Source organism: Oncorhynchus keta, chromosome 9 (assembly GCF_023373465.1).
Source record: "Oncorhynchus keta strain PuntledgeMale-10-30-2019 chromosome 9, Oket_V2, whole genome shotgun sequence".
In the NCBI taxonomy this organism is placed as follows: Eukaryota; Metazoa; Chordata; class Actinopteri; order Salmoniformes; family Salmonidae; genus Oncorhynchus; species Oncorhynchus keta.
Genome location: NC_068429.1, coordinates 31861329 through 31889212, shown reverse-complemented (window position 1 = coordinate 31889212; position 27884 = coordinate 31861329). Strand labels below are relative to the sequence as shown.

The 27884-nt window shown below is 44.4% G+C and overlaps 1 protein-coding gene across 1 annotated transcript in view; it reads right to left on the bottom strand.

Annotated features, from left to right (window-relative positions):
* Positions 1 to 27884, bottom strand: part of LOC118387553 (nuclear pore complex protein Nup214) — a 75787-nt gene that overhangs the window by 21126 nt on the left and 26777 nt on the right. The window contains 17 exon segments of the mRNA XM_035776021.2: positions 3007 to 3184; positions 3430 to 3497; positions 12678 to 13080; positions 13083 to 14221; positions 14396 to 14445; positions 14577 to 14676; positions 14935 to 15007; positions 15750 to 15828; positions 20634 to 20742; positions 21420 to 21587; positions 21819 to 22100; positions 22200 to 22283; positions 22373 to 22458; positions 22671 to 22871; positions 22961 to 23064; positions 23198 to 23356; positions 23625 to 23774. Of these exon segments, the coding sequence (XP_035631914.2) occupies positions 3007 to 3184; positions 3430 to 3497; positions 12678 to 13080; positions 13083 to 14221; positions 14396 to 14445; positions 14577 to 14676; positions 14935 to 15007; positions 15750 to 15828; positions 20634 to 20742; positions 21420 to 21587; positions 21819 to 22100; positions 22200 to 22283; positions 22373 to 22458; positions 22671 to 22871; positions 22961 to 23064; positions 23198 to 23356; positions 23625 to 23774 (3433 nt within the window).

Below are 27884 nucleotides of genomic sequence, written 5' to 3'. Positions count from 1 at the left end.
AGAACGGATGGCAGTGAGGATTTGCTCGCTCGCCCTTGAATTCTCAGAAGGCAGCCCGACCTCCACCCCATTTTTCTCAGTCTTCTCTTCACGCAAATGACGGAGAGTTGGGCCTGTTCCCGGCAAAGCAGTATATCCTTCACGTCGGACTCGTAATGGGAAAAGCTTCTACCAGTTCTTGGCTAGTAATTTCTGTTCTGAAGTGATTTTTGGTAGCAGCAACATTATGTACAAAATAAGTAAACAAATAAGTTAGAAACAATGCAAAAAAAGCAAACATAATAACAGCTGGTTAGGAGCACGTAAAATGTCAGCCATCCTCTCCGGCGCCATTCCACTAAGCCCCAAAATAGATTATTTTCAAATACAATCATTTCATACTTTGATTACATTATCAAGTGTCTTTGTGTGTGTGAATACTTAGGAACAGATTTCCTAAATTAAACACATTTTAGCTGATTTAAAAAAAATAAAAAAAAATAAAAAATTTTGCTTTAAAAAAAAAACTGTCGGACAAAAAAAATTAACATTGGTGGGCCAATTTTGGCCCGCAGGCCTCCTGTTGCCAATCCCTGCTCTATAGTCTACTGAGCATGAAGAGGATGACATTTTACAGAATTTCCAGCCATGAGTCATCACTCACTGATCACCATTTCAAAATTCAATCATGCAAGGAAAATGTAAACTTCTCTCCCTCCACATTCATTAGAAATTCATCTCCAGAACGATGTGGTGGAATATCGTTTCAGGGGTGTCATGAAAGCAACACACTTTACAGTTAAAAAGACTGAGGGAGACCTGGGTTATCTTTACAACGTGTTTCACTTTTAATTGGCTGAGAATGTCGGTCTCTTCAACTGACCTGGCTTTTATACATCTCTCCAGTGGTATAAAAAAAGAGAAGATTAAATGGGTCTTGAAATATTAATTTCCTGCAATTCTAAAGACTTTGCGATTGGGCAGAGAATAATAAGCAGCTTTATAACAAATTCTACTCATTTTTCCATAGGGTGGAAAGAAATGTTTGCAGTTCTTAATTTGATATCTGAGTGAGAGTAACTAACAAAATCAATGGGTCGGTAATTCGACCGATTTTGCCTTGATGACAGCTTTGCACACTCTTGGCATTCTCTCAACCAACTTCATGAGGTAGTCACCTGGAATGGATTTCAATTAACAGGTGTGCCTTGTTAAAAGTTCATTTGTGGAAATTTCTTTCCTTCTTAATGCGTTTGAGCCAATCAGTTGTGTTCTGACAAGGTAGGGGTAAGTATACAGAAGATGTCCATATTATGGCAAGAACAGCTCAAATAAGCCAAGAGGAACGACAGTCCAGACTCTCTTTTTCATACAACTGGAGAGATGTATAAGGATTCTATCGTTAAATCCTCTCTGGGCTTTTAGCAATGTGCTCGTGAGAGTCCGCTGGTGACAGACTGGAAATGGCGCGTTCATAGAGGAGGCTATTTTCTAGGGGCCATTTTCATACTTTTCCAAGGCTGAGTGTTTTTGCACAATGCATTGGCCATATGGTAATACTGCTCATGGCAAGTACTTCACTACATTTAAGGTGTAAATGACACAGAACACTGCAATCTCATTGGCGATTCTGTACAGGTGGAACATTTCCAAACATCTCATCCACTTTCACGCTCCAACAATTTACAAGACAGTAACTTGAAGGCAACCAATGTGAGAGAAAATAAAAGAAACACCTTTCAAATCAAAATGGATTCTCAAAGACTTGGGTGATTACATGGACAAGTTACATGACTGACTGACCATGATGCCAATCAATAACTGGGGGCAGGAGAAGAAAACATCTTTGGGCATTAAGGAGCTTGATCAGCAATATCAGATAACGGGTTTCACTTTTCATCAGTAACAGGCAGAAGGAAGAAATGGATGTGACTGCCACAGTGGCTGAATGGTATTAGGTGTGTGTGGAAGACATTGGGACGGACACTTGATGTATTACGCAGCATGGTACAATGCCTACTGTCCGTTAAGAGCTACTCAAGAAAAATACTAATTTGCAGTGCTCTTCCCAAAGGTGAGTGTCAAAGAACTAATGGAATTTAGGAATTTGACTAAAAGCTAAAATAGTCTACATGCATGTCATGCAGCGCATTGAGAAAATAAACATGGGTGAAGACATGGGTGAAACAATGTGGGTTGGGATATATGTTCAGGGAAAATGTCTTAGAAGGCAATACGTGAGTGGCAGAGAATGACATTTCTCATAAGAATCAAAGTTTTGGGCACGCAAGGGAATCCTATCAAATAGTCCCCTTGAAATGGGGCATACATATTCAGATAGTCATAATCAGAATTCTGCCTCATTTAAATTTGGAACAAAAGAGGGTACAGTAGAATGGTACGGGGGGCTCAAATGCATATCAAGGTGGATATCTACTCATCTAGCCTACATGTTTAACAGAAATGAATCACGTACCACCACAAGGTTGGGAAAATATGAACATATTTGCATTAATCTACAGAACAAACATGGATGATTAGATGCTGTTTGTGTGCATTAGAATAAGAAAACATGCAGATAGAAGCCTATTTGCTATGTAAAACTATGCCAGTCAGTCTGTTGAGCAGTAACATGACCAGGAGCTATAGAGGATGGTGCAGACTCGTGTTGTCACATACAGGACATCACATACGCTGTCAGGGCCTCCGGCATCAACAGGTTAAATCACACCGCTATGTGACATTCATAAACTAAATTGATTATATTGGCTACTTCCCTACATTTACATGAACATATTTACCGTGATAATATTTGTGCTCTTATCAAAACTCTGGTGATTCTCATTGTGTTGCTTAATGGTATGAAACGAAGCGGAAATAAAAGTGGGTATATCAGACAACTTTATCATCCTGTCAATCAAAGGGTCTCTTGCTAATGATAACTGTCCTAAAATTGCACAGGAAATGTAATTATAAGATGAGTCATCCTTTCTGCTACAACTTCTCCATCCCTATGGGTCTTTTCACCTGTCTGGTTGGGCTGACTGAAGCCCCCGGTGGCGGCGGTCGTGCCGAAGGGGTTCTTGTTGGCGGCGTCCTCACTAGGTTTCCCCCCCAGGCCACTGAAGAAGCCTCCCCCTGCCTGCTGGGAGCCTGCTACCGTGGCAGAGCTAGACCCAAACAGACCCCCACCACTGGATGGTTGCTGCAGGGGAGAAGGGAGGGGGGCACAGTCACAACAAGGTCATAATGATCATAATTGGTTATGCAGTAGTTAGTGTATGGGCTCTCGGCTGAGTTCTTACCCAAATGCAATAATACATCTACCGTGTATGTGAGTGGTGTGGTCGCATTTGAAGAGGGATATTTGGGGGTCTTCTACTGAAGTGTTACATATCAAATGGTAGGAAGGTTTTATATTTTACACACATAGTAAAATGTGAATGTTACCTGTCCAAAGACACTCCCACCACTGGGCTGTTGACCAAACACTGAGGTAGTGGAGGAGCTTCCGAAAGCTGGGAGCGAAGAAGACAGAAAATAAATTAGATATATACTGAGTGAACAAAACATTAGGAACACCTTCCTAATATTGAGTTTCAGACTCTTCTGCCCTCAGAACAGCCTCGGGGAATGGAATCTCCAAGGTGTTGAAATAGCTCCACAGGGATGCTGGCCCATGTTGACTCAAAGTTGTGTCAAGTTTGCTGGATGTCCTTTGGGTGTTGGACTATTCTTGATAAACACGGGAAACTGTTTATTGTGAAAAACCCAGAAGCTTTGCAGTTCTTGACACACTCAAACTGGTGTGCCTGGCATCTAGTACCATTCAAAGACATTTAAATATTTTGTCTTGCCCATTCAACCTCAATGGCACACATACACAATCCATGTCTCAAGGTTTAAAAATCCTTCTTTAACCGGTCTATTTCTCTTCATCTACACTGATTTGAAGTGGATTTAACATGTGACATCAATAAGGGATCATAGCTTTCACGTGATCAGTCCGTCATTGAAAGTGTTCCTAATGTCTTGTACTCTGTATTTTGCAGGCTATGCACTTCTCCAATAAATCCATGCACAACATCACAAATTACGCTTGGGATGTGCAGTCTTAAGGTTAGCGATGATGACAGTGGTAGGAAGTAAGAAATGTGGGTGTGTGTACATTGCTAGTGCAGTCATTTGATGGCTGGTCTCGTTCCAGTAGCATTAGACTAAGGCGACAGAGAACCCTTTTCCTCACAGGTTATTGATGACTTGGGGGGGTAGACGATGGAGCAGAAAGAGACAAATTCCCACCCTCTCCACTAGGGTTGCACATTTTGGGGAATGTTAAGAGGTGGAAACTTTCCGTGGGAATTAAAGGGAATATATGGGAATTAACGGAAATATATGCAAACTAATATTAATACCATTTAAATGTAGATGTTTTTTGCATTGGATATATTTACCATATCATATGGAGACAGAAACAAACATTTTACCTTATCATAAGCAGACAATTTCAAATTATTAAATCCTTCCAATAGAAGAAAAAAAAACCGATTTAGTTACGAATTGAACTTTAATTAAATGAGTCGACTCTCCACATTGGATGATTTCACTGAACAACAAAAGGGACTATTGAATGATCCCCAATGATCCATTGCATCTCTCAAAGACATTTTCAACATACATCTGTAAAATTATAGTCTAGAAACTAAAGCTTTGGTTGTCTTCCTCTCAGGCTTTCATGTCTTCTCCCTGGACCTCCTCAATGTCCACCTTTTGAACATCAGACTCTGAAGCCTCATCTTCACTGTCACTTTCCAACCTTAACTTGGCTCGTTGTCGGGCTCAAAAAGCCTCAAATTTGCCCGGATGGCCAGGTCAGCCTATTGCGTGCTTTGGTGTGTGTGTTCCCAAACAAGGACCAGTTGCGCTCTGAGGCGACTGATGTTGGTGAAATTTGGAGGATGGAGGCAACAGGGGAAAGAGCCTCAGATGCAAAGTCCCTTCCCCCAGGTGGCTGATGAGATATGTTGGCACAACTGCCATATTGCATCTCCATCCCAAAGCCCTTGCTTGGAAGTGTACTTCGCCAGACTGCCAAGAACCTTGTCCTCATCCAGGCCAAGGAGGCGAGACACGGTAGTGATTACACTATAGGCCTTGTTGATCTCTGCACCAGACATGATGCTCTTGCCAGCATACTTGGGGTCCAACATGTACGCTGTGGCGTGTATGGGCCTCAGGCAGAAGTCTTCAAGACTTTTGATGCATTTCAGAACTGCAGTTTCCTCTTCTCGGAGCAACAGTGAAGTGGGAAGGGCAGTACGGATTTATTCTCTTACATCTGCAAGCAGAATCTGAACATCAGACAGGATGGCATCATCTCCCTCAATCGGTGCAATGTCTAATGCTATAGGTTTCAGGCTGCTTATCACTCTCTCCCAAAATATATCATCCAGGAGGATCCTCTAGATGGGGCTGTCCATATCAGCACTGTGATTTCTTGGAGAGACTCCTTTCCCTCCAGGAGACAGTCATAAATGACAACACCACCCCAATGGGTATTGCTGGGCAGCTTCAATGTGGTGCTCTTATTCTTCTCACTTTGCATGGTGAGGTAGATTGCTGCAAAAACTTGATGAACCTTCACATACCTAACCATTTCTCTTCTACAGTGTATCCATTGTTTTCAGTTCCATGATGTCCTTGAGGAGCAGATTCAATGCATGAGCAGCACAGCCAAATGGGTGTGATGTGAGGGTAGGAATCCTCCACTTTAGACCAAGCAGCAGTTAGTTTTTGCTACCATATGGGTTTCAGGCTTGTTTGAGCCTGCTAACTGAGGAGTGTTAATTCACCCGTTTCCATACATATTTCATTTTAAAACATTCATCTTACTAAGGAGTTGTTAAATTTAACTGCTTAACAATTTATCTGTATATGGGGCGGCAGCGTAGCCTAGTGGTTAGAGCGTTGGACTAGTAACCGGAAGGTTGCAAGTTCAAACCCCCGAGCTGACAAGGTACAAATCTGTCGTTCTGCCCCTGAACAGGCAGTTAACCCCTAGTTAAATAAAGGTTAAAAAAAATATGAAATTGTTTTTTCAACTGTTTTTCCCTAATCTTTACAGGAAAATGCCACTGGCACTATCTGATGTGTGGAGACATTTCACTGCAGCTAATATAGAAATGGTTAAAAAGTTAGAAATTATTTAAACACTTTGTTGCAGGCTACTATTTACTAGGTAACAAAAACATCCTGTATGTCATCTAAAATATATTCACCCCACCCAGTATTGTAATCAAACCTTACCAGAAAGCATGTAGTCCTTGGCTCAGACGGTGTAGTAGTGTGGGTTCAAAAGCATCTCATTAGTGTGCAAGATCTTGAGGATCAGGTGTACATGTGATGGAAGAGTGCACTGTGCATGCAGAGGGTTGCAATTCCATTGAATTCAGGATACTTTAACCAAAATATGCCACAGGACCTAGAATTGCCTTGTGTATCTCACAAAAAAGGTTCACTGTTATAAGCTAACTTTTTTTATTAATTTAAGTAAAAATTCCAGAAACTTACCAGAAAGTTTACGACCCTTTGCAACCCTACCCTCTACTTATATTTCTGACACAATGCACCCTGGGTACACTGGAAATGTATGAAGTGTGATCAGCCTTCTGACAAACTCTAGATGGATGGAACTTTTGTGTGTGCGGCAAAGCGTGTGCTGTGTGTGAGAAAGCCAGCCACACTACCCAGCGGATCCCAGCCTCTGCTCATTCCCTGTTTAAAATTGGCATCTTTTAGAAAGCTGGCTGTACGACTGTCCATAAAATCCCTCATGCCCAGAGTCAATTCCCCCATAATAATCCACCGGAAAATGTTGTCTTTTCAGCGTATGGGGACTGCCCTTCAAATGAATGCTGTGACTGCCTTTAGTCTGGGCCCAGGAACTTGGCAATGGAACACACCCATCTTTGAAATTACAAAACTAATTCAAGACACCCACCCACAACATTGTGTTTTTTTTTTTAAACAGGCAGAGGTGTAAAATAAATGCTTCTGACTCTGTATACACATTTTCTAAAAAGTAACACTCATTGTCAATGGGGCATTAACGTTTTTTTTTATGAATGAGCGTTCATAGGCACAGTTTGAAAATGTGCTCCAAAATAAAAACGTAACAGTCCGTTGGCAAGTTCACATACCGTATCTACACTGACAATATGCTGAGTGTAATAACTCACCAGCCATGAAGAGGACAGACATAATACATGGGAATGAAGAACACGCATCCAGACTCAATAGGAATTCTAGGGACATATACAGTGTGACATGTTGCTGTACTGGCGTGGCTAGTGGGCTATTGTAGATCGAACACAGCCTGCTGTCACCTCAGACCCACACAAAGACATTTAGAAACAGACAGACTATGACCCTGGCTATTAACACTCCCTTAGATATCACTCAGCGTCTCTCTACATAATGAATTCATAAAAATCACCCCTTGGGATACACTGCAAAGTATCTCTGATTTCCTCAAAATTGAGCATTCTTATTGGACAAGTTCAGGTGGTTAAGCCTACTCCTCGGTTTCAAAACAGATTGCACAGTCTGGTCTTCGGCTATGTCTTACTCAATCAAGCTCTGTTAAGTGTGACAGGGACCAGGCCTGCTCTGATGCAGGGTAATGTAATTCATGTTGAATATTCTATAGGCTCTGCAGTGCAGACAAATGACCGTCTGACCCAGGGCTGCTCTCCTCACTGCATCGATTGCCTTGCTTAAACAGTAAAAACTGACAAAGGCATGTGAACCAGTGAGCACACACACCTTAGTTCAATTAATCCCCATCACAACCTCATCACCAACCTTTACAGATAAATAGGAACATATTTTCACTTCACCCCATGACTTTCAGACCGTGTGACCCTGCTTCCTCCAAACAATATCAACATAATGCATGCGTCAGGCACAACTTCCTCTAGGTAGATCTGATTATGTCCAGTTAGCCGGAACAATTATGGGGGATTAAATGTTAAGAGCTTTGTATAGATAAAAGGAAAAAGTAATCACATCATGGAATGTAAGCCTCTCTCTACTATTTGCAATGTAGGCCTATGGCCAGACAGATACACTGAGGTAAAACAGAATTAACCTATCTGGTTGGGAACACTTAACCCTAGGACAGACACAGTGAATTTGGTCCTGTAACTGCGGAGTTGTACCACATAGAGATCAGCTGTCTCTCCCTGCGGCCAACCCATCCTGTTGGCACGAGGGAGAATTCAGAGAATCCCTGGGAATGGGGAAACTCTCTCAGCCCAACACCCCAATTTTCTCACCCACTGCCACGCCTTAGCCTACACGGCCGACAACATTCACAGTTCACACCCTCTCCTTTTACCCACCCAACAGTCTCCAACCCAAAGCCACCCCACATATCCCATCACTCCCACCCCCTCCATCTGACTGACTCCAGTAACCCAGAGAAGCCAGCCAGCTGCTGGGCTGTCTGGGACACACTAACCTCTGACCTGGGTTACTTTCCCTAGCAGTTAAACCCACACTTTGACAGCCCACTTCTGCTTAATTAAAAAAGGTTCAGTATATAATCTCTTCAAAACACATTACAAGGGCTTGGTTTATTTCATCATCATTATGGCACCTGGTTAGTGGTAGTGTAATTTTTTTATTTTAAGGGGTGGATCAGCTTAATATTGCAGAAAGATTGTTGCTTCCATCAATGTAATTGTCTGCATAATTTCCAATACCCCATTTTTTTTTGTAAATACACTGCTCAAAAAAATAAAGGGAACACTTAAACAACAATGTAACTCCAGGTCAATCACACTTCTGTGAAATCAAACTGTCCACTTAGGAAGCAACACTGATTGACAATAAATTTCACATGCTGTTGTGCAAATGGAATAGACAACAGGTGGAAATTATAGGCAATTAGCAAGACACCCCCAATAAAGGAGTGGTTCTGCAGGTGGGGACCACAGACCACTTCTCAGTTCCTATGCTTCCTGGCTGATGTTTTGGTCACTTGAATGCTGGCGGTGCTTTCACTCTAGTGGTAGCATGAGACGGAGTCTACAACCCACACAAGTGGCTCAGGTAGTGTAGCTCATCCAGGATGGCACATCAATGCGAGCTGTGGCAAGAAGGTTTGCTGTGTCTGTCAGCGTAGTGTCCAGAGCATGGAGGCACTACCAGGAGACAGGCCAGTACATCAGGAGACGTGGAGGAGGCCGTAGGAGGGCAACAACCCAGCAGCAGGACCGCTACCTCTGCCTTTGTGCAAGGAGGAGCAGGAGGTGCACTGCCAGAGCCCTGCAAAATGACCTCCAGCAGGCCACAAATGTGCATGACTCCATGAGGGTGGTATGAGGGCCCAACATCCACAGGTGGGGGCTGTGCTTACAGCCCAACACCGTGCAGGACATTTGGCATTTGCCAGAGAACACCAAGATTGGCAAATTCGCCACTGGCGCCCTGTGCTCTTCACAGATGAAAGTAGGTTCACACTGAGCACATGTGACAGACGTGACAGTCTGGAGACGCCGTGGAGAACGTTCTGCTGCCTGCAACATCCTCCAGCATGACTGGTTTGGCGGTCGGTCAGTCATGGTGGGGGTGGCATTTCTTTGGGGGGCCGCACAGCCCTCCATAGGATGTGTTATTTTAGAGTTCCCTTCATTTTTTGGAGCTGTGTATATACAGTGGGGTATTTAGTCAGACACCAATTGTGCAAGTTCTCCCACTTAAAAAGATGAGGCCTGTAATTTCCATCATAAGTACACTTCAACCATGACAGACAAAATGAGAAAAAAAATCCAGAAAATCCCATACGTTGTAGGATTTTTAATGAATTTATTTGCAAATTATGGTGGAAAATAAGTATTTGGTCAATAACAAAAGTTGACCGAGGTCAAACGTTTTCTGTAAGTCTTCACAAGGTTTTCACACACCGTTGCTGGTATTTTGGCCCATTCCTCCATGCAGATCTCCTCTAGAGCAGTGATGTTTTGGGGCTGTTGTGGGCAACACGGACTTTCAACTCCCTCCAAAGATTTTCTATGGGGTTCAGATCTGGAGACTGGCTAGGCCACTCCAGGAACTTGAAATGCTTCTTACAAAGCCACTCCTTCGTTGCCCGGGCGGTGTGTGTTTGGGATCATTGTCATGCTGAAAGACCCAGCCACGTTTCATCTTCAATGCCCTTGCTGATGAGAGGAGGTTTTCACTCAAAATCTCACGATACATGGCCCCATTCATTATTTTCTTCACACGGATCAGTCGTCCTGGTCCCTTTGCAGAAAAACTGCCCCAAAGCATGATGTTTCCATCCACACGCTTCACAGTAGGTATGGTGTTCTTTGGATGCAACTCAGCATTCTTTGTCCTCCAAACACGAAATGTTCTATTTTGTTTAATCTGACCATATGACATTCTCCCAATCTTCTTCTGGATCAACCAAATGCTCTCTAGCAAACTTCAGACGGGCCTGGACATGTACTGGCTTAAGCAGGGGGACACGTCTGGCACTGCAGGTTGAGACCCTGGCGGCGTAGTGTGTTACAGATGGTAGGCTTTGTTACTTTGGTCCCAGCTCTCTGCAGGTCATTCACTAGGTCCCCCCGTGTGGTTCTGGGATTTTTTCAAGCTGCTTAGCTATTGCAGATTCAGTCTTCCCAGCTTGGTGCAGGTCTACAATTTTGTTTCTGGTGTCCTTTGACAGCTCTTTGGTCTTGGCCATAGTGGAGTTTGGAGTGTGACTGTTTTAGGTTGTGGACAGGTGTCTTTTATACTGATAACAAGTTCAAACAGGTGCCATTAATACAGGTAACGAGTGGAGGACAGAGGAGCTTCTTAAAGAAGTTGTTACAGGTCTGTGAGAGCCATAAATCTTGCTTGTTTGTAGGTGACCAAATACTTATTTTCCACCATAATTTGCAAATAAATTCATTAAAAATCCTACAATGTGATTTTCTGGATTTTTTTCTCTCATTTTGTCTGTCATAGTTGAAGTGTACTTATGATGAAAATTACAGGCCTCTCATCTTTTTAAGTGGGAGAACTTGCACAATTGGTGGCTGACTAAATACTTTTGCCCCACTGTATATCCATGTACATACACATATGCATACATATACATACCTATAGATTTTGTTTTTGAATATACATTTATTATTCCCGGCAAACCCTACCACCCTTCCCCCAATTGGAGTAAACTAATAAACAATAACACTTAGGCTTCTACCTTCAGTTTATACATCTTATTACACATTTTACAGACAATCTATTTTACAATAGTTATATTTTGTTTGTTTTTAGTCCTGGCCTTCCTCTATTTCTGATGGCCATCCAGTTTCATTTCTATTTATAACTGTGCTATTTTACAAAATGTCTGAACCTATATATGTTTTACAGACCCCACATGTTTTACATTGGTTATCTTATTAGTCCCACCCTTCAGCTCCATTCAACCCCTCCCATCTATCTCCAACACCATCCATTTTGGATTTCTATTTGCCATACATTTTTCAACTGTGCTGTGATGCTTCACAAAAGTACTGAACCTTTCTATTCTCATAGCTTCTACAGATTGTAAATTAAAAATAAACATTGTTGCTAAAATAATTATTTTATTATTGATTGATTATGGCTTTTCAAATCACCCAGCATTGCTATATGCAGCATTAGTTCTAGGCAAACGTTGCAATTCTTCAGCCATTCCTGGACCTGTGACCAAAAACGAGCTACATATGGACAGTACCAAAATAAATGATCTAATGACTGTGCCTCCTCACAGCAAAATCTGCAGAGCTGGGAATATTGTATCCCCTATTTATATAACATTCTATTGGTTGCAAGAATTTTGTATTGTAATTTAAATTGAAAAATTCGAAGTTATGAATCCGGCTTTGTTTTGCGCATAAGTTCATAAACCATGTGCCATGGAATGTGTACATCGAAAACCACTGGTGGTAGTGTAATTTGCTATTATCATGTGTGTGTTTGCTGTTATCATGTGTGTGTCTTGTACCTGTTATCATGTGTGTGTCTGTACCTGTTATCATGTGTGTCTGTACCTATGACCCATGAACATACGGAGCAGTATGGCCTGCCAGTACCAGCAGATCCTAACAGGCCCAGATGGATGGACTGGATGAGACTATATCAGAGAGTAGAGGGCTCCTCTCCTAGCTGCATTATCCTAATGGCCGTGATAAACACCTAATGATGCTGTTCAGTCCCAGACGGAAAACATCCATTTAAACACTTTGGCCGCAGCTATGACAGTCAAGGATGCCCCATTGCCTATTTCCCTACCTTTGCTATGTTTGTATAGGTGAACATATTGCAAAAACTATAGTAGTCCTAAATACGGAATTTGGAGAGTATTTGTCAAAATCAACTAGAATCTGGTAATCCAATCCTGAAGCATTGAAGGTATTGTCTGATCCCTAAACAGATTGTAAATCCAGTCTAGAAGAGATAGAATGGCAGCTTGAGATGCCATCTGTGTAAATACTAGACTGGCTTAAAACAACCTTACAGTTTCGTGGTGATGTCCAAGGGACGGACCAAATTCCAATAAGACGCTGAACTGAGCTGTCTGCCACTTAGAAAATACAATACATTGGTGATGAATTCTAGGATGGAACCAGTATCAGTGCCTTTTCACACACACTCACCTGCAGTCTGTCCAAAGCTGAAACCAGTGGAGGATGTAGTGGTGGTGTTGCTTCCAAACGCAGAGCCTTGTCCAAACCCAGCACTCTGCTGCCCAAAGGCCGGAGTGGCGCTCGGCTGCCCAAACAGGCCTGTGACCGTACTGCTGGCCGTACTGGCGCTGGGGGAGCCAAAGGAAAAGCCACTTGCATTGCTGACACTGAGGGCTCCAAACAAACCACCTCCACTAGCAGCGGTACTGGCAACTGCAGCAGGGGAGGCCGCTGCGGGCTGTCCAAATCCGGGGTTGGCCCCAAATGCAGACTGGCCAAAACCGAAGCCACCGGCTACATTAGCAGCAGGCTGGCCAAACCCGCCTACTGTCTGTCCGAATACGGGTTTCCCGAAGCCAGCTGCTGCGCCTGTAGCAAGGGAGCACCGAAGCCGGTGGAACCAAAGCCTCCGGCAGCCGCTGAGGCTGGAGCGGGCTGCCCAAATACAGAGTTGGAGTTGGTAGGGGTGGTGGAGGCGGGGGCTGCAGTGTTGATGACCGGGGTGAGACTGGTGACGGCTACAGTTGTGCTAACTGCGATGACGGCCGGTGGCTGGGTGAAGATGGAGCCAGGTTTGTCCGAGCTGGGGGCCGGGTAGGCTAATGGTGGGGCCTCCGGGGTGGGGGTGATTGCGGGTGGTGAGGCCTCAGGGGCAGGCGCGGACTCATGGACAGGCTCTGGGGTGGTGCTTGGGGCTGCCTGGGCTGGTGGGGTGATGGAGGCAGGGGGGAAAGAGGTGGTAGAGGTGGCGGGGGGAGCTGGGGGCGTTGGGGCTTTTTCAGGGATGGTAGGGGTGGGGGTGACTGATGACTCTGGGGAGGTAGTAACCTCAGGCTCAGCGATAGGGGGGCTGACGGAGGGGCTGGGCTGTGAGGAAGAAGGCTCTAGGGGTGGAGTGGAGTCTGCCGGGGTGGTGGGGGTTTTGTGGTGCTCCTTCTCCAGGGTGGTTGAGGGGGAAGAGAGGGGTGCCGCTAGGAGGCTGCTGAAGGAGGTGGCTGCTGATGTGGAGAACACGGGTTTAGTGACAGACAGGGCGGGTGGTTCGGGAGGCTTAAATGCAGCCTTGGATAAGTCTGTCAGTGTGGAATCTGCCTCACCAAATGCAGCCTCGGCTAGCTTCCCTTGCTGGAGGGCCAACCCAAAACTAAACTGGGCTGCCCCCGTGCCTAACCCTAGCGCCGCTCCGTTGTCCGGCTGACCAAAGCTAAACGCGGCCGCTGAGGGCTTCTCTTCATCCCCCTGGCCAACACGTAGACCTGAGAAACTCCCCAGGGTCTCTCCTCCTACCACCTTGGGGGCCTGGGGCTCCACTCTGGGGGTGGGGGTGATGGAGGTGGGCTTCACAGGCTCGCCAGACATGCTGGGAAGAGGGGTGGGGGAGCCGTTGGCCCCCAGGGCGGGGGAGGTGGATTTGGGGGTGAAGGAGAAGGGTTCCTCCGCGGTAGAGGAGCCAAACATCATCTTGCCTGTGCTGCCACCAGCGCTGCTGAAGGAGAATTTAGTCACGTCCTTTACTGGGAAGAGAGAAATGAACAGCAGATTTACAAACTACGCCCAACTCTTTCGAGTAATGGATTTAATAGATTATTACTTCATTGATATGGCATTAAACACACTTTAATACTGACTTTACTGTCTACTAAAACTGATGTGTGGCATACATGGCTGTGCATGAGTGAGAAAGGTACCTGGTGGAGCTCCTTGGGGCGCAGAGGAGAAACTGAAGCCCCCGGCAGACCTGTCCAAAAGCATCATATAGTATGAGAAAACAGTCAGCCATTGGTCTATTTCTTTTATTCAACTTCCCTGTTTTCTAATCAAGGTCTGATATGAAGTGTCCCTCTTTAACCCCTGACCCCAGAGACTCACGCTGCGATGAAGGAGAAGGCTTTGCTGCTCTGCTCCCCCAGTGACGGGGCTGAGCTGGAGGGGGGCAGGGAGACTAGGGCATCAGCTTTAGGGGATCCGCCTGGGGGAGAGGAGATGGCATTAAATGAAGCATGATAATTAGGTTCAGTACACCTTTTTATACTAAGAGCTTATCAAATATGTAACGTACGGAATGTAATCAAATGGATGTAATGTATGAATGGTTCACTCAGATATTTTGCAGATTTCTAGTATATAAAAACCCTGGGAAAAATACATCAACTCTAGGTGGAAGGTGTTTTCCAGCATTTTTTTTAATGAGCATCTAAAACATCTCATCTTTACAGTGTGTACTTACCAAACACAAAACCCTGGGGGGAAGCTGAGCAGACACTCTCAGCGGACACCTTCAGTATGCCTTGAGTAGAATTCTGACAAGAAAAACAACAGTTTAAACGTCTCTCTTTGCCAAGGCTTCAAAAATAACTACTAACAAAGAGGGTGAAAATAAGGCGGCGAAAAACAACCCCCAAAAATGAAAAAAGCCATGTTATTTTAGAGATCCCCAAAATCTACTTTCATGTTTATCATAAGTCAAAGCAAAATGTAATTTAGTTAATGAGTGCTTGGGTCTTCCCGTAAACTCGAACCTGCTTCGGAATGGGGTGTGATGTGTGTAAGAGTTCCCCTGCATGATTCAGTTCCCACCCAGTTGCCACTTCTATCAATCCACCGCTGGGACATGGGAGGAACCTGGGGCATTTCACAGCCCTGTGCACTCTAACCCATAACAACGCAGCCCAGCAGTCAGCCAACTACACTGGAACTCCAGGAACTACACAGAGTTGCTGAGTTCTTAGAGATGGGGTGTAGGAGAGATATTCGGCCACTGTTAGCACACAGATGAAACTCCTTGGTATTTATAAATAAACAATAACTTTCTATTGACCTTCCATCTGCCTCCGGTTGTAGCTGAATATCTCTTGCACGTGTATTCAGTTGGTTCCGACTGCAAGTTGGTGACGTTTTACCTTGACTTGACTTTCTTAGAGCAGGGAGAAATGAGGCCTCTAGCTAGTAATACCCAGGCAGCTGGCTTAAAGGTATGGGAGTGTGATGTAGTTCACAGGATTTGACAGTTGGGAGTATGCCATACGGGTTGCTGATACTCACTCGTTTGGCCTGGTTGGTGTTGGCCACTGTAGCCAAAACCTGCTGAACAACCTGACCGACCGGGGCTGGGACTGAGGAGCTGAGAGAGGGAGAAAGAGGAAATAAAAAGAACCGTGCGCAACGAGTTGGATTAAAAGCATACATCACATTTCAAATACAGCCTAATTTCTCATCTCCTCCACTCAATTTCATCAGGAATTGCTTTCCGAACGTTAACGAATACAAGTCAGTGATGAGGAGACATGCACATACTTACAACTGAGTTGTGATTGCTATTCACGCCACAAGTGATTAATTGGGGTGTTTGAATGTGTGCATCAGCGCTTTGCATCAGCCTATAATTTACTACCCCATCTGCAAACACGCTGCATAACCCAAGGATAGTCTCATCCCAGACAAAAGCCAAAGCCATGTACGATACCTACAGTAGTGGATAGAATACAGAAGACAAAAGCCAAGGCCATGTACGATACCTACAGTAGTGGATAGAATACAGAAGACAAAAGCCATAGAACAATAGGCCTGTACTGCCTTACTAAATATTCTTCAACATCAACCACTGCCACGGACAGACTATAGACAACTGAACCAAAACCATACTGGCGTGGATGGACACAATACAGGCCCGGTGTTGTGTCTGAGGGACCGACTGGCAGGGGAATGCATCTCTAAAATAAGCCGCCTATCAGACTGTCTGGTTGTGGTGGACTCGTTATTGTTAGCAGGGCTAATTTGGAAAATGTCCCCAGGGAGAATCCTGCCAAAATATTCAACCGCATCACAATAGAGGAGCAAGGCCTGGCCTAGCAGAGAGTGAGGACCATCAATTACATCCTCAAAGAGAAACGGGGGCAGAGGGTTAGAGAACGAGCAAGGGTGAGATAGGGAGGCAAAGACATTGGCAGAGGGCAGAGAAGGAAAGAGAGCATGGCAGACAGTGACCGATTGGGAGAGAGGCATGGGAGAACTAAAGATGAAGAGGGATGGAGATAAAGGACAGAGAGGGAGCTGTTTGTGAGAGAGGTGATAAAAGAGAGGAAGATTGGGGCAGTGAGTGCCGTGGGGGATGGCGAGACAAAGATGCACTCAGATTGCTAGCCTCTGCCAGCAGTGAATCAGATGTGATGGAGGCAGTGACCTGATAAAGCCGTCTAGCCTAGGTCTGTTTTTCTCGGCTGAGGCCCACATACACAAACCAGGGCTGATGGCTCTCATCTCATGTGATGGACTCACCTCCAATAAGCTAGGACTCCACATCAGAGAACTACTGTACAGGGGACATCAACCTGACTAGGGACATAGTGGATCTTCTCTCTGGTGGAGGTTTGTGTATTTGGTAAAGTGACTGTGTGTTTCCTATGAGGTAGGTAGTGGTGATGAGTATGTATGTGTATAGATGCATAATGTTTGGGTTAAGTGTTTGTTTAGTGGTTCTTCCAATGTGGGTGTCTGTCTGGTGGTTCTTGTAGTTCTGGATGAGGGGGCACAGAGCAGGTGGCAGAGCTGGGGATGATTACTCCGCTCATCAGCAACTCTACTCACGGCCGTCTCAGTGCTGCACCAGTATGAGCACCGCATCACCACAGGGCCTTGGGCAGCCCGCATCGATCAATACGCACAGGCACACACACAAAAGGAATGTGTGTGTTGAAGAAATGGCCTAAGCACTAAACAAAAGAAGAAACAGGCACACTGAACAGGCCTGACAGATAAGAGGTGATCAAAAAGCTAATGGGAAGCGCTACAGATCCTAGATCTTCCACTACAGATGTAAGCCGCTAAGGCCAGTGAGTTAGCAGAGAGGAGGATGTGTAGTGTAAAGTAACGGCTGAACCTGTGACAGGTTCAATCAAACGTTGATGAGTTTGAACTGTGAGGTACCAATGCTGTCATCTTGAGCCCCCACTTACTCAAGCATGCCCAAGTCAGGCCAGGAATGGCCACTGAAATCTCATTGACAACAGGGCCCCCTCCAGGGAGAAAGAGGTAGTGCAGGCTCTCCCCGTCAGCCAGTACTGTGCAGGAACCGGAGTAGCCTACATAACAGTAGTAGTAGTCAGCAAACAGTGAAGCAAGCTATACATTTTAGAACTACTCAAACACCAGACACAACAGAGCTCCACACACTGCAGGAATTGGAAAGATGTAAGCGAAATAGTCTTCAATTGGAACCTCCATTTTGCTTATACCCATCTTATTCTTTCAGATCTGCAAAGGTGGGGGCTAGGAGTTGTTTAGGAACAGGGCCAAGTTCTCTTTGCTACAACATTTCCATAGTTACAAACATGTCTGTTTGGTGAGCAGCGTCTGTGTGTTGACCACTCCCCCTGTGCAGTGTGGACCTATTGCCTTGGGTCAGCAACACACACTGTCAATTATTCAGTATCTCTCCATCAAAGTTGCATGGGCAGGCCTTACCCATGCATTAACTCAGAGAGATGGAAGAGCGCTCTGATGTTGTCTACTGTTTCCTTGGTACTAGAGGTCAAGCACAAACATAAGTACGCACACGCATTGTAACCTGGCACCAACAGACATTTAGAAGCACTGCCATGTATCAGCCTAGGTTTACAACTTGGCCGGCTTCATCACTGCCAGGCAGGCTAGGCCAGGCACCAGTGACCACACTCTCCAGTGCAATGTTCCTGCTGCTAACACACTAGAACTATCAAACAGCCACTGAAGCCTAGAAATGGAAAGACCACCCCACAGATAAAATAAATGAATTAATTGAAGTAAATCTTAATAGGAAGGATGCTACAGCTGGCTATATGCTTTGAGGTGTTCTGCTCTGTTTAAGTAATGTTGTGTGTGTGTAAAAGGCCATTAGATGACAGACGTGACACGAAAGAGAGACAGGGAAAGAATGGGAGGGCGGAGGACAGAAAAGACAGAGGAGTTAGAGAGAGACGTTGTGTGAGAGAAAACCCTATAATGCTGCGGCTGTGTTTTCCCCCATACACCAAATCCCATTCTCTGTCCGGATGTTGGCATCTGGCTGGCAGCAGCGCCTCTGATCATCTATACTGTCCACCCCAGTTCCACACCGTGGCTGGGGCAGGACAACACTACTGCAGTGAAGACAGGACAGGCTGTTCCTGCATATAACTCGTCTGAGAAGTAATCAGAACGGTTGTTATAGGTGACTATTAGCTATGGGTGATTTAACGTGATGTCATGGGGAAAAATAAGGGACCAGGGTGAGACGAAGAGAGAAAGAGGATCTCCCTAGATAAGGATGATGGGTAAAGTGCATTTCACACTCAAATGTAAGACTAACAACTATTCAAAACTCTATTTGTAAGCAAGGAAGGTCTTCTGAATAAACTGACATTTGGTGCAGTCAAACAATTTCATTCTGAAATACCAGATATTATCTAGAAAGAGCAGAACGTGTGCATTTATTTCTTATCGGCACTTAAGCATAAAATGAACTTTCCTTTTCCCCTTCCCCCAATAACATGTATTATAAAAACAGAAACTGCTGACGGTACCAATTAAAGGGCCCCTCTCCCCCCAGTCTGACTGTGACATTGGGGACGTTGACATTCTCCCTCTGTCACTTTATGGGAACAGTTATACAGGGCTGTGCCAACATCTGTCCATCCTGGCGCCCCTTAGTCACTCTGGTATTGACATGACATGCACAGATGTCATCAACAGCCCTTTTATCACCAATGGCAGTAACTATTTAACTATTTCGTGCTACATAGTTAAATAGTTAACTAAATATCTACCTGGACTGTCTGCATTGACTGTTTTTCCACTAACTCTTGACTCATCGCATACGCTGCCGTTTCTGTTTATTATCCTGTTGCCTAGTCACTTTATTCTTATCTACAGTAGGTACATATCTACCTCAATTTCCTTGTACCCCTGCACATCGACTCAGTACTGGTACCTCGTGTATATAACCAAATTATCGTTACTCATTGTGTATTTTTTCACCTTGTGTTATATCATTTGTAAAATATTTCTGTCTGCATCATTGGGAACAACTCACACTGTACAATGAAGTACAGTATGCAGCCCCACATACACAACCAGCATAGGCTCGTGCTGAAGGGCCCTCGTCCCTCAGGACGTAAACTCACCCACACACACACTTTATAACACGGTCCATTGCCCATGTGTGCCCATCCCCCACACACATGGACCCTTCATGCAGCACCAGTGTAGTCCTGTCACTGTCTGTACAGCACACCCGCTCACCGTGTTCTTTCTATTGCCCTTATTTGTGTGTGTAGCCGTCTCTTTCTGCATGAGCGAGTCATTGTAAATTTGCCTCGCCAAGCTAAAATAGCGATAACCCCTCTCTCCATCCACCATAGAGTAATCTGGCCCTCAGCAGAACTTCATTTTAAAGCCTTGCCTATCAGAAGACCCTGCATGGTTCAAACTAAAATACAGTATATACTGTACACCTTATCTTAATTAGACTACAAAGAGAGACTTTGTATTTACGTGACTTTAAAAACATGTTTGTTTTTTTAAAGAGACAGTCATTGTGGCAGACCCTGAGGGTCACAGCACTGTCAGCAGACCCTAACACTGCAGCACACAGAAATTCTAAAATTAGACAAACAAAAACAAGAAAGCTGCAGTGTACAGTAGTTATGTGGACTGTAGGTTATTGTTTACAGTAATGGTTAGATTGGAATCAGCCAACTATTGTAACGATATTAGATAGTATCCACTCAGCCCGTTCCTAATGAAATATATTCACTGTCTACACATTTCTTATCTACATAATATTTTGTTTCATTTAATGTCCTTTCTACCTTTTGGTAATTGTAATCAGAAAAGGTGCCAAGCATTCTTGAGCCTAGGCCCAAGGTGACGCCCTGATGAAGAGGGAAAGTAATATTGATGACGATGGATTACCTGATCACAGTGGAGACAGGCGTTGGCAATCCTTTGTCATTGAGCTCCTGTACGTTGACCACCTGGGGAACAGTCTTCAGGGTAGACTCTGTCAGAGAGCCACTGACTGCTGGTTGACCACAAAGAAGAAACATCAATGACAATTTGTCATTACAACTGACATTGGGACAACCAGACGCACATATTTTGTCACCTTTTCATTCAATCAATTCAAAATCATACCGGTCATATTATTTTGGGTTACCAACAGACTGATATGATGTACACTATATTCAGACGAATAGTCTCAATTGATTAAAACTTTAAACATACTGTTTAAATAATTTCATGTAATAATTGAATTTATTGATTAAACTATTGTCAACCATTATTCTGCATAGTAAAGTCATGAGGCTGTCAGTTCACCTCTGATCCTGAGGTCTTTGTCTCCCCCTGGTGTCTGAGTATGAACATAGCATTGAGTTTTACTGTTCAAAGTGGAACCGACAGTGAGCAGAAGACGCTCTACCGGTCTTCAAACTGTTTTATTGTAGCGAGATTAACAATGAAAGTTTCTTACTAGCTTGTTCTTTTTTCAAGCAAGAACGTTATACTGTTAAGGTAACATAGCCTAACATGGTCACACAACACAGAAACAGGTCCCTCAGCCCATGTCCTTTGCAGAGCAGAAAATAAACAATGTCAATACATTTCATAATAGGTCTCAAGGCAACGTTGTATGTTGTTACAGTGACAGAAAAACGATCACAAATGCAATGTACTTCCCATTAACTGCAACCCACCTACCTGGTTTCTGATTGGCCATTTGTCTGAGGAAAGCAGCTTTAGCAGCAGCCTGTTGGGCAGGGAGGGGGACGGGTGTGGCCTTCTCAGTAGGCGGGGCCCCGTGCTTCACCGTCTTAGTGGCTAGTGCCGTGCTGTCGGCACCTCCCATGTTGATCTTATTGGTTGGAACTGGAGAAAAATTTGATGACTTACTCTACTACAGAATAGCCCTCTTAAATCCACATAGTACAGCACTTTGACATAAGGTTGGCTGTCCTCTCTGTGACCTGACGGTTGATACTAGAGGGTAAAACATACAATATAAATGACATACAACTTTGCTGTTGTGAAGTAGTATTACCTGTTGTTCTCAGACCAACCTGGTTAAATAAAATTCAAATAAGCTCAATAGTTTCCTACCTGGGCTCATGATGGGGCTGAGGCCCAGGCCTTGGCACACCTTGCTGAAGGGAGTGGACTGGATGGCCCCAAACCCTGGGGCTATGGAGGGGGTGCGTACCACCGTGGGGTGGCGGGGCATAGAGAGGGGGAGCATGGGGAGGGGGGCAGGCTCTGGTTCTTCCTCCGCAAAATAATGGGAGTATTCTGGGTCCAGAGCCTGAGACAGGGAGGAGGTGGAGCTCACATCGTCCTGGTCCGCGTAGTATTTGGGAGAGAGGAAGGCCGAGCGGGACAAGTTGGCTGGGGAAAGATAGAGGACAATCAGGAGGGGTAAACGCCACACGTTACTTATACTTCACTGCTCAGCACTGGTCACAGTGTTCTGTGTGTTGGGAGTACCTGGAGCGGTGGAGCGGACTGGTGGTGTCTGCCTCTTGGAGAGAAAGTTACGCAGCTGAGACTGCTTCATCGGAGACATTTTGGCTGCAGAAGTTGAAGGAGTCAAATTACATTTACATCACTCAAGCACAATAGATAACAGTGACACGTGTTGGAAAATGTAAGTATTTTGCCTGGCGATGTCGAGGTGGTCTTGGGAATGGTCTCCAGACTGGCTTTCAGGAGTGCATCCCTCAAACTCTCCAGCTCGTTGTCCAAACTAGTAAACACAGAGGTAATTCATAAGTGACCATTGATTTTTAAGCCACTATGCATAAATAAATAAAACACTACTTTGCAACACACATACCCCAGTGAAAATTTTGACATAAAATTTAAATAAAAAATAAAAAAAACTTACTGCCTCTAAACAGATCCTCATGCTACAATAAATCTGCCCATTGTATTTCAGGTATACACCCATGTACATACCCCTGTTCAGTGGGGGTGGTAGCAGCAGGATGGCAGGGCTGGCTGGGGGCAGGAGTGCTCCAGGCTGCAGTCTTGTTGTAGAGCCGCAGGGCGTGGAGGTCTTTGACCAGTGTGTCCAGCCTCTGCTTCTGCTGGTTGATGATGTCCAGGTTGTTGGCCAGGGCTGTGAATAGAGCCTCCCTCTCTGGGACAATCATGTGTCTGGGAGAGACAGAGGAAACTGGTTAGAACGGAAACATACAATGACAATTGGAAATTGACATAGGAAGTGAAAGAGAATTCTCACTCACTTCTGTTTCTTCTTCTTCTCCAGATGTTTCTCCCACTCCAGATCCAACACGTCGTTCACATCCTCCACAGCAAACTTTACATACTGGTACAGCCTGCGGATCTCCTGGTTATGGGGAGAAAACCCAAAAATAAATGACGGTTCTGCTTTTGACATTTTTACCACATCCACCCTGAGGAATGATAGATGTTCGATATACACATCTAACCATCCATTCCTTATCTATCCAGAGGCTTACCTTGAGTTGGTCTTCACTGCGTGGGTCCAGTGGTTTCTTGTACAGCAGCTGCAGATAGCCCCGGTGTCTGTTGAGCTCACTCTGGGCCTTTGCGTCCTCCGCCCCGGCAAAGCCCTCCAGCATGGTGGTCTTCAGAGTGCTGATGTCCCCGTGGAGAGACTGGGGAGAACAAGCACACATAAACATGGTAAGAGCCTACAAGGTCTAGGTGGCTGTACTTAAGTTGAAATGGCAAATTTTGTTGTCATAGACCTGGCAACACCGGGGGGTGTGAGTTCATGGGCCACCTGAATGCAGCTGATTGAATGACACGACTGGGTACATTAATTAACAATGGCAACTACAGAGAGCTTCATATTCTGACTCACGCAGGCCTTATCTATGAAATAATAACATCTAATCAAATGAAATTAAATCCGTACTGTACCTCAGTGGTGTCTTTGATCTCCAGGGTGAAGACGTGGAAGTCCTCAGACTCCTTCCTCAGCTCCTTCATCTCCTCTGTGGTGCCCACTCTGAAGTCTGCCTTGTGGCTGCGTGCCTTCAGGTCATCCAACTCCTTCTGGAAGTGGGCGATCTGAGAGGAACACAACCTGCATGAAGCTACATTGATGAACCATATGGGTCTTTCTATAAACTCGTGTACATGTGAGGATTTCCTACACTGGACAACTTCTTACAGCTGTTGATAATCTGCCATTTTATTTTTTAAGTCAATACATTAAGATATAAGGGGGAGCCAGCTACATTCAATAAAATGTAAGTGTTGATTTAAACGCTGTTTAACCCTTTCTCATGGTTGGTGTCTTGACGGATGTGTCTAAAATCACGTGATAAAACATTACTCTCCAGTCCTTGCAATTATGGCAGTGCAAGTTGTCGTTTATCATTATATTAGGCATTAATCAGTCAAATTAGCCATTGAACGAGTGTCTTCTAAACGAGTCACCTTACCTTCATACTTAAACCTAAATCAATACCGTCATGAACGTGGTTCTTCAATTATTATGCACAATATTTGTTGGACACGCATTTGGTGGAGAGCTATTTTCAAACAAATTCATCTTATCCAGGAAGATATTTTCTTATTGATAGTCAAGTGACAAACAGCTGATGTGATAGCGCATGCAACGCAACAGCCCTGCTGGAAGTGCTGGAAGTGCTGGAAAAAAGGTGTTAATGAGGAATGTCCAGAATATTTTGCAGTCTCGTTCTTTACGCTGGTGAGGACAGTTGTGCCTGGATTCACATTGGATCTAATATCCCTTATGAACTGATCTTGAACATCTGTTGTTTGCTTTATTTACAGTCAGGTCTCGTTAGACTTAACATCAAGGTAACGAGTTCATGTTTCCATGCGTTCTTGTGCCTTGGATTGGACGACGAGTCTACTGTGCACAATTGTGTAGAATAGACTATTGCACAACACAACGCTTAATTATTTTGGATATAATTACATTGCCTAGTGGGCTTCTTCACAAAATGATGGTAATTAAATAACATGACAAATACATTTTGGTGTCCATGTTACACAGGTCATTTTAGAAACAATACAAGGGGCTTGAAGTAGCCTACCTGAACTTGGAGGTCAGAAATTCAAGTACTCCAAAAGGCAAACCTTGAAAATCAGACATTTCCTCAGATAGGTGTTTGAAAAGTCCTTGTAATTACTGTAACCAATTTATAAGTTCTCCTGCTCCCTTATAATTGTCCTTGCTTTCATTCTTTATCCGTTTTTGTGAGAGATGTGACCACTTTCATTTGTTTCCCGCCACTTCATATGAAGGGTGTTGTGCTACTCTGTTGCAGTAAAACCATGTGGTTATTATGAGGACAACATTAATGTTGGCTTCAACTTGGCCATACATACAAATCCTTCCATTAAAAAAGGAACCTGGTTTTTGGTCACTTTCTCATAATAAAAACAGCAATGGTGAGATTCAAATGGTGAGATTAATGCTACAGCAAGTCATGGCTTTATTATGTGTGCCTGCGTTGGCCACATAGTCTACAGAAGAATCGCCACGCATCCAATTTACGCTCAACAACAATATAAAATGCAACAAGTATAGTGTTGCTCCCATGTTTCATTAGATTAAATAAAATATCCCATACGCACAAAAGGTCTCAAATTTTGAATACAAATTTGTTTACATTCCTGTTAGTGAGCATTTCTCCATTGCCAAGATAATCCATCCACCTGACAGGTGTGGCATATAAAGAAGCTGATTAAACAGCATGATCACAGGTACACTTTGTGCTGGGGCCAATAAAAAGGCCACTATGAAAATGTGCAGTTTTGTCACAACACAATGACACAGATGTCTTAAGTTGAGGGAGCATGCAATTGGCATGCTGCCTGCAGGAATGTCTACCAGTGCTGTCGCCAGAGAATTACATTTAAATTTCTCTATCATAAATCACCTCAAATGTCATTTTAGGCAATTTGGCAAATACTGGCCTCACAATCTCAGACCACGTGTAACCACGCCAGACCAGGACCTCCACATCCGGCTTCTTCACCTGCAGGATAGTCTGAGACCAGCCAGACAACTGATGATACTGTGGGATTGCATAACCAAGATTTTTTGCACAAACTGTCAGAAACAGTGTAAGGGAAGCTCATCAGCGTCCTCACCAAGGTGTTGACCTGACTGCAGTTCAGCGTCATATCCGACTTCAATGTGCAAATACTCACCTTTGATGGCCACTGGCACATTTAAGAAGTGAGCTCTTCACGGATGAATCCCAGTTTCATGTGTACTGGGCAGATGGCGTCGTGTGAGCGAGCGGTTTGCTGAATAGAGTGCCCCATGGTGGTGGTGTGGTTATGGTATGGGCTGGCATAAGCCACGGACAACGAACACAACTGCATTTTATCGATGGCAATTTGAATGCACAAAGATACTGTGACGAGATCCTGAGGCCCATTTTCGTGCCATTCATCAGCCGCCATCACCTCATGTTTTAGCATGATAATGCACGGCCCCATGTCGCAAAGATCTGTACACAATTCCTGGATGCTGAAAATGTCCCAGTTCTTTCATGGCCTACATACCCACCATACATGTCACCCATTGAGTTCGTTTTGGATGCTCTGGATCGATGTGTATGACATTGTGTTCTAGTTCCTACCAATATCAAGCAACTTTAGTACAGCCATTGAAGAGGAGTTTGACAACATTACACAGGGCACAATCAACTGCCTAATAAAGTACATTTGAAGAAGATGTGTCGTGCTGCATAAGGCAAATAGTGGTCACACCTGATATTGACTGGTTTTCTGATCCACACCCAGAAGTTAAGGTTTCTGTGACCAACAGATGGATATCTACAGTTCATTTCTTTAGAGTATTCAGACCTCTTTCCATTTTCCACATTTTGTTACATTATAGCCTTATTCTAAAATTGATTAAATAAAAAATGTCCTCAATCTAGATACAATAGCACATAATGAGAAAGCCAAAACAGGTTTTTAGAAATATTTGCACATATGAAAAATTATAGAAATACCTTATATAAATAAGTATTCAGACCCTTTGCTATGAGATGTGAAATTGATCTCAGGTGCATCCTGTTTCCATTGATCATCCTTGAGATGTTTCCACAACTTTATTGGAGTCCACCCGTGGTAAATTCAATTGACTGGACATGATTTGGAAAGACACACACATCTATATAAGGACTCACAGTTGACAGTGCACGTCAGAGCAAAAACCAAACCATGAGGTCAAAGGACTTGTCCGTAGAGCTCCAAGACAGAATTGTACCGAGGCAAAGATCTGGGGAAGGGTACCAAAACCTTTCTGCAGCATTGAAGAAAAGTGAACAGTGGCCTCCATCATTCTTAAATGGAAGGAGTTTGGATCCACCAAGACTCTCCCCAGAGCTGGCCACCCAGCCAAACTGAGCAATCAGGGGAGAAGGGCCTTGGTCAGGGAGGTGACCAAGAACCTGATGGTCACTCTGACAGAGCTCCAGAGTTCCTCTGTGGAGATGGGAGATCCATCCAGAAGGACAACCAACCATCTGTGAGCACTCCACCATTCAGGCCTTTATGGTAGAGTGGCCAAACGGAAGCCACTCCTCAGTAAAAGGCAAATTACAGCCTGCTTGGAGCTTGCCAAAAGGCACCTAAAGGACTCTGACCATAAGAAACAAGATTCTCTGGTCTGATGAAACCAAAATTGAACTCTTTGGCCTGAATGCCAAGCAACACGTCTGTCTGAAACCTGGCACCATCCATACTGTGAAGCATGGTGGTGACAGCATTATGCTCTGGGAAAGTTTTTCTGTGGCAGGGGCTGGGAGACTAGTCAGGATCGAGGGAAAGACAAATGGAGCAAAGTACAGAGAGATCCTTGATGAAAACCTGCTCCAGAGTGCTCAGGACCTCAGACAGGAGGTCAGGACAACGACCCTAAACAGCCAAGACAACGCAGTAGTGGCTTCGGGACAAGTCTCTGAATGTCCTTGAGTGCCCCAGCTAGAGCCTGGACTTGAACACGATTTAACACCTCTGGAGAGACCTGAAAATAGCTGTGCAGAGACGCTCCCATTCCAAACCTGACAGAGCTTGAGGGGATCTGCAGAAAATAATGAGAGAAACTCCCCAAATACAGGTGTGCTGTAAATGCTGCTTCAACAAAGTACTGAGTAAAAGGGTCTGAATACTTATGTAAATGTA